This window comes from Lutra lutra, chromosome 6 (assembly GCF_902655055.1).
Source record: "Lutra lutra chromosome 6, mLutLut1.2, whole genome shotgun sequence".
Lineage (NCBI taxonomy): Eukaryota > Metazoa > Chordata > Mammalia > Carnivora > Mustelidae > Lutra > Lutra lutra.
The window spans coordinates 68036238-68044040 of record NC_062283.1 but is presented as its reverse complement, the minus strand read 5'-3'; the positions used below and the strand labels follow the sequence as shown (position 1 = coordinate 68044040).

General features: G+C 45.4%; 1 protein-coding gene across 2 annotated transcripts in view; it reads left to right on the top strand.

Moving 5' to 3' along the window:
* Window positions 1-638: 638 nt before the first annotated feature.
* The window catches only part of CMTR1 (cap methyltransferase 1), a 55607-nt gene continuing 48442 nt past the window's right edge, over window positions 639-7803 (top strand). The window contains exons 1-2 of one of the 2 annotated variants that reach the window (XM_047733257.1): window positions 639-822; window positions 2797-2934. In XM_047733257.1, the coding sequence (XP_047589213.1) occupies window positions 2802-2934 (133 nt within the window). In that variant the 5' untranslated portion in view covers window positions 639-822; window positions 2797-2801. Of the gene's footprint in view, window positions 823-2752; window positions 2935-7803 lie in introns of both variants that reach the window. The other variant, XM_047733256.1, reaches the window with a different exon arrangement.

Here is a 7803-nt window from a genome sequence, read left to right as displayed (position 1 = left end):
GCCATCTCAGATTTCCGGTTGGACCAACGGGATGAACGGTGGTGCCATTCACTGGAAAAAGAGCAGGCTTACAGGAAAATATAAAATCAGATTTGAATTTATCGGTGTGAGTGACTAAGTGAGGATGTTCAGCAGACTTTTGGCCATATTGTCCAGAAAATTGGAAGAGGGGTTTGGGATGGAAAGCCATCTGTTTCCATATGGTAAGATGGCATAGGCAGCATTCCTTCTCTCCTCCCGGCCTTCGTTCAACATCTGTTGAGGATGTATTATACGCAGGATGTTGGGGATACAGCAGTGAACAAGGGGACTGAGTTTCTGACCTTAACCAGTTCACCATTTACCTCTCTCAACTTGCTCTTAATCTGTAAAATGAAAATAATAATGAGATCAGGTGAAATGTGACGACACCCGCTTTTTAAATTTTTTTATATTTGTTTCTCGTGCCTAGAGCGGGAAGGAAGATAACTGGGTTACTTTTGCTTTTGTACCCTTCCCCCTAGGTTCCTGCGCGCAGGCGCCCTGGACGGCCTTGGCTGGGGGTGGGGCGGGCCCGAACCCGTGTCTTTTTCCCCCGGGGCCGGGACCCGGCCGCGCAGAGGGTGCGGGCTGCCCGTGACGTCATCAAGCTGCGCAGGCCGCAGGGCGGGACCCGAGCGCGACAGCGCGGCCGGCGGACCGGGCTGGCGGTGGGAAAACGAAACTGAGGGAGGAGGCGGCGGCTCTGGCAGCGGCAGGGCCAGGCCTGGTGGCGGCGGCGGCAACGGCAGCCTGAGCCCCCCCCCCTCTCCGCTCCCAGGCAGCTCACCCTCTCCCCTCAGCGTGAGTGCCGACGCGCGGCCTGGGGGGAGCGAGTGGGAGGGCGGGCGCGCGGGCGCGCGGGCGAAGCATCCCTCTCCCCTCCACCGCCGCCTCGGCCGCGCACTGGCGGTGGTGACCCTCGCCGCCCCTACTCTCTCTCCGACTTCTTTCAACCCTTCTCCGCCCCCTACCTGCTCCTCCAGCTCCTAGTAGCCCAAGTTGCCGCTGACAAACGTCTCTGCGCACACATTCACACACTCACGTTGTTTTCAAATGAAAAGACTGGTCGGGAGAGAGAGGTGCTCATCTCCCTCAGTGAATAAGGGTGGCGATACCGACACCCTGGGAGAGAAGCCTGGAGAGGGGGATTTGAACCCTTTCCTTGGGGAGCAGCAGGTAGAACCAGGCCTTTTGCCTTACATGTAGAAGTTCCCTGCCTGGGCGCATTCTTCTGGCCTGTGTCGATCACTTGAGCGGGGCACTGGTTAAGATGTGCGGCCTTCCCTCTTGGGCGTCGGTTCTATCCAGTGGAAAATGAGAGGGTTGGAGTAGATGATTCGGAAGGCCTGAATCTAAGGTGGTTTGGGGAGGAGCATCAGTATCTTCTGCCTTTCACACAACTATTCACTCTCCTTTTTTTTGCACCCACCCCAACGCAGTCCACACTGAGTTTCCCGTGCTTGCAGTCTCCCAGAGTCGTTAAGAATCAGATGGCCCTTTTTCCTTTTTTTATGGGCATTTTGGGGGGCATTTAAGACGGTGGTTTAAAGTGAAACGTGGTTTTGCTTTCTCTTTGTTCAAGGTTCCCCGTTCTAACTTCCCCAGGATAGCCCCTGCCTGTGGCTAGTAAAAGGCTGCCTCCTTAGGATAAGATAATTCATTGGGTTGACAGGCTCAACCTTGAGCTGCAAAGAAGTGAAACATGTGATTCAGGGTTTTGTGAGGTTGAGGGGATCAGTGGTATCCTTGCATTCATTGCTCTTGCAGCTGTGATCCAGTTAAAAGTCTATTTTGTACCTCTGCACCTCCCCTTCCTCAAGGAATTGCAGCCCAGCTGGTCACCACCTGTTTGCTTCTATGTTTTGAGTTCTCTTTCTGAGTCTCCTTATAGCCCATCAGTTGTGTGTAAACCACACTGTATTCACTACTGCTCCCTCTTTAACTTGATCATTCCTTAAGGTTTCAGGATGGCATAATCACTTCATTCCATCTCATTTCCCGCCTGCTCCAATCATGCTTACCTCTCATATACCTGCCAGTGGGCATGGATGATGGTGACATGGTGCCTGATCATCTCCAGTTTTTCATGGAGATGTATTGGTGTTGTTAAAATTATTTCTACACCATAGTTCATGATGTGGCTATCTCCAGTTTGAATAATTTCCCTACCATTCTATTTTCTTAGTCCTGAGGCAACCACTGCTTCTGTTCCTTATTCTCATTAAAAACTTTCCCAGTTCTTTCATGGTTTCAAACATCCTGAAATAAACCAAAACCAGCATTTGTATCATATTATGTAATCTCCGAATTGGTAAAATAATGATGGTGATGGAGCTATCATTCTGGGCTGGCCCCTTCACCTTGGAAATACTGGTTGATATTCACTAGGTTTCATAATGTCCACTGTACATTGTTGTCACACATGGCCAGTGTTGCATGAAAAGTATAGAATAATAAGTACCCAAGACTTTTTCTCCCCTGTGGCTTGTAGAGTTGATCCATGACATTTTGGTATATGACATCAAGGCCCTGAGGCCTCTGGGTCTGTGAGCACCACACATTTTCCAATAAAACTAACCGCTATTATTGAAGACTAGAGGCTGGCTAGCATCCTTCCTGGACCTCAATTTGAGAAAAAGACTATTCAAATGCTGGCATTGGAAGCTGTTTGGAATTGCCAAATCCCATCCCATTGATGATTTATATTTTGGAATCCCTGCTCTGATCCTAGTGACTCTAACAGGGGCAGCTGACTCTCTGGATTTATGGTTGCAGTAACAATGAAGAGGAGAAATGATCCAGAATGCACTGCCCCTATCAAGAAACAGAAGAAAAGAGTTGCAGAGCTTGCCCTGAGCCTCAGTTCTACGTCTGATGACGAACCTCCCTCTTCCGTCAATCATGCAGCAAAAGGTATGCTTGCCCACATGATGTGAGGCCGCTGGCCATCTGGTTGACTCCCTGGTGACTGAATTGGGCAGAACACAGGCGTCTGCCCCCTAAGGGAAATTAGGCAAATTCTACAGAGAGATGTTGGCTATAGCCTCTCTTTCCTTCAGCCCATTCTACTAGGAATGGGCAACTTGTTTTAAATAATTGGAATTTTTACAGTAGTGCCTTAATTCTGTGGCTGGTCTTTCAGTAGGTGGCACTCTTTTGCTGCCTTAATTAAACCAGTTGGAAGTAGTGGTGAGCGCTGAGTGCCCTGTGCTGTTAATTGCTGTTAATGATCCTGGGGCTCTTTCATAGGGGATGGGCTCTTTGTTGCAGTGATCTGGCCTAATTCCCTTCAGGTTTTTGCATTTTGATTTCTCAATTCCCTCAACTGTTGTGATCAGAAACACCCATATGAATTGGAGCATCTCTGTGTTCACTGTTGACATTAAGCTCAAAAGAGTTCACTGATCTGGTTGAAACTAACATTTTGCTTTCCCTGTTTTTTAGGGTTATGGACATATGCAGTGTCCATAGATGCCTTTCTGTGAAAGAAATTGTAGAGTGCCTAGAAGCTTGCCTCAAATATCAAGCAGCTTCATTTGCATTTACCTTGACTTGCCAGCTGTATTCAATTCCTAGGGGTGCTGCAACAAAGTACCACACACTGGGTGGCTTAAAACAATAGAAGTCTGTTTTCCATAGTTCTGGAGGCTACATATCTGAAATCCAGCTGTCAGCAGGGCCATGCTTCCTTTGAAGGCTCTTGGGAAGAATCCTTCCTTGCCTCTTCTAGCTTCTGGTGGTTGCTGGCAGTCCTTGGTGTTCTTGGTTTATAACAGCATAACTCCAGTCTTTGCCTCTGTTTTTCCTCTGTGTGTCTGTTGCAAATATTCCTTTTCTTAAAAGAGCATCAGTCATTGAATCAGGGCCCACCCTAATCTAATATGACTTTTTAAAATTTGATTACATCTGCAGAGACCATATTTCCAAACATCATATTCCCTGGTGCAGAATGGACATAGCTTTTTAGAGGGACACTATTCAACCTGGTACGCCAGCAGTCTTGCATTTTGGAGCCTTTGCTGGATCAATGATCAATTAGAATGAAGTTTGGTAATAGACCGGTGACTGAAAGGGTGTAAAGCATCCTTTGAGAGTGGTAGGAAATACAATTTACAAGTGGTAGGCAGTTGTAATTGTATGGCAGTTACTCATCAGTTGTACTGAGAAGCTGGTTCAGAAAGGAGAAGGCAGTTCAGCTGAAGCGTTTGGCGCAGCTGTGGTCTGGTTGAATAAGAGTCTCTCTTATAACCTTGTGTGTGAATATATGAGTCCCTTTAAAGTTGTCGCAGTGGATTCCAGAATAACTGAGAAAGGCTATCTGTAATTGAGGTACTAAGTAGGAAGGCAAAAACATAGTGGGTGTACTGGTTCTAGGGACTATTGAAGAAAGGGAATTTTGCTTTTCACCTGGGACTTGAGCAGCTTGGTGAAGGTAGAGTCTCCTTAGGTAGAACTCTGGATTATTGGGAGAGATGGTCTATAAGGTAAAAAAAGGGAGAGCATGTCTGGGAGAATAAATGTACTCAGGGGCTGGAGGTATCTAGTTCTAAGTGGATCTCAGGGGGCGTCTTCTTGTGGTAAAAAGAGGGCAGCTGACAGGGAGGCATATGGTTAAGGGTCTTTTTTTTTTTTTAAGATTTTATTTATTTATTTGAAAGAGAGGCAGTGAGAGGGAGCATGAGCAAGGAGAAGGTCAGAGGAAGAAGCAGACTCCCCGTGGAGCCGGGAGCCCCATGCGGGACTCGATCCCGGGATTCCGGGATCACGACCTGAGCCGAAAGCAGCCGTCCAACCAACTGAGCCACCCAGGCGTCCCGGTTAAGGGTCTTTTAAGGGAACCAGTCTGATTTAAATTTCAAGCTTTTAAATCGACTGAATTGAAATTGTCCACCGCCCCCTGCATTTCCGTTAATTGTACCAAACAGCTTTAACCTTTTCTGGAAGTAGCACCATGTGATTCAGTTAGGATTGACTTGCTATTGTGTGTACAGAATGGAAATCTAAATGGCCAGTACCTTATATGCGTTTGGCAATAGGCCATATGGTACTTTTTTTTTTGTTTTTTTAGAATGTAAAAGAGAGAAAGGGAGAGGGGCAGAGGGAAAGAGACTCTTAAGCAGGCTCCACGCAGAGCCTGACATGGTGCTCAATCTCATGACCCTGGGATCATGAGTCGAGCTGAAATCAGGAGTTGGACACTAAACCCTCTGAGCCACCCAGGTGCCCCTCATCCTTTTTATTTTTCCGAGGCAAATAAACAATGCTAGATTTCCCTGTTTTAGTTTACTTCAGCTTTTTTGTTGTCATAAAAACTGAGGGCTGGAGTCTGATGTCTTTATCAGCAAGATTGCTCTCTCTGCAACCCCCACCCCCACCCCATACCTGGCATGGAATAAATGCTCAGTAAATAGTTACTGAATAGAATCGATAGAAGGCAACAGTAGTATCTTTTCCAAGAAGCTTAAAATGCTTTACCTCTTTCATTTTGCCTATCCCTCCTCCATTCTATAGAAGATCATTTCATTAAGTAATTAGCATTTATATCATCTCTGTTCTGAATTGGCTTTTCTTTCTTCTTTTTTTAAAATTTTATTTATTTGAGAATGAGAGAACACGAGCTGGGGTTGAGGGGAAGGGCAGAGGGGCAGAGGGAGAGGGAGAAGCAGACTTCCCGCTGAGCAGGGAGCCAGACAAGGGGCTTGATTCCAGGACCCTGGAATCATGACCTGAGCCAAAGGCACCCCTGGAATTGGGTTTTCTTAGGTGTCCCCTGGATAGTGTGCCCTGGTAATTTACTGTCTCACCAGAAGATATATATCCGCTGAGATTTATATGCAGCTTTCCTAGTCAAGTCATTACAGTAAAGCAAATGTGTTCCCTTTTGCTTCAACCACTTCTACCTGGACTGTTGAACAAGTGATTGAAAAACGCTCTTTAGGGAGTGCAAATAGAAAAACAAAAAAATTGTAGTTACTATTTCTGTCTTTCTGAGCCTTATTTGTGCTTTCTCTGCTAGATCAGTGTGATGCCTCATTAATAGATCTATTTAGTTTAATCAGTTTGTTTGTTTTACTTTACCAACAAGGTAAGTGCAGTGCCAGGTCAGAGATTGACACCTGACCAGAGTAACGAAAAAAAGGGATGTTGTTGTGATGGCCACTGTGGGATCATGTGTTCTTTTGAGTATTTTAAGAGGAGTTTGAAGGCATTTTTAAGCCTAAATAAACTCTTAGAAATTTGCTATTAAATAACCTTTTGAAGTAAGAAGAGGCAGATAGGGGTCGTTTTTTTCTTTTTGGTTGTTTCTCTCAGGAAAACTGTGGTCTAGTCTCCCAAGACAATTTTCTTTTCTCCTTAGCTGTGCATCCAGTGTGGGCTCCTGGCCCTCCCACAGCATGTTGCTTTGGAAGTTGCCAGGCCCTTTTGCAGGTACCACACTAGTAGTGCCTTTCCCTCTACCAGGTTTAATTCTTCGCTAAATAGGCTATTCTCCCTGAAACACCATTGCTTTACTGTCAGCCCAGATTCATGACCTTAATCAAAAACTTCCTTTATCGGTATCTGTTTAAATTGCTCTAACGAGTTACCATTTGTCTGGCATGAAGGAGAAATTGAGTCTTTAAACAGGAATGAGTATATTCCACAGCAGTTGTTAGGCAGGTTGTGATATTTATTAAAACCCATAATGTATTCCTCTGTATCTGTGTGCTGCTCACCTTGGCCATTAGTGGTTGGAGCTGCCTCTCCGTATGTGTTGTTACTGTCATTTTTAATGTTGGCATGTTTGCCCTACTGTTCTGTTGCCATGTAAAAAATTTTTGCCCTGCTGTTCTGTTGCTATGTGAAAAAATTTGAACTTTTCTTCTTTAAAATGCCTTAAGGGTAATGATTTCTATCAGGTAGAGAAGAAATCTTAAATGAAAACTCTAAATAATGTTTTGGGCTATCTTAGGTTTTAGAAGGGAAGCTCCTGGGGAGGTAAATGGGAACGCCACCCAGCTTTGGCAAGTTCTTAATGAAACTAATCATTTTAATAGACTGGCCTTATTACTCCTGTTAATTTATATCTTCAATACAAAATTGTCTCCTCCGTGTTTGCTGAATTCTTACCAGTCTTGGGAGATGAAATCTCCCCTTTAGTTATTGCTGCAGCCACAACAGTTGTCTTCTTTCCACCTGAAAAGCATGGCCCCAAAGGTCCATGCGTGAAATGGGCAGTGGCTGTGGCTGTCTGTGGACATCAGGACTAGTCTAGGCAGCTTTGTCTTAAATCATCAGACTGAAAACTTGCTTCAAATACCACATGAAGTAAAAGACAAATAAGGCTTATCCAGCACACTTCTTGATCTCACAAAGAAATGCTTAGTAGGATGGATTTTAGCTTTCATTCACCTCACTCTCAGAACCTGTACAGACGTCTGTATGCTGGGTAACTCCTACGGAAGGGGATGGAGTGGAAACATCTCTGTCCCAGAGTCTGGTGCTGGTATTTTGCATTTAGGCACCACTGATTTGCCTAATGAGCCCTCCACCCAAATTTGGTTCTCCTTGTCATTTTGCTCCAAGAATGGTATGAAGACAAAGAAAACAAAAGATTTCTCTTTGAGATCTGAGGGTGGTTTGTACCCTGCATGCAGAGGAATGATGTTCATACCATTGATGAGTGCCCATTGCTGTGTCCTTAGGCAGACCTGACAGCCTGGCAACTCCACCTAGAGCTGGACCAAGGGCACACTCTCCTTTGATAAGGATACCAGGTTTTCCTAATCTTTTCGGAGGTTC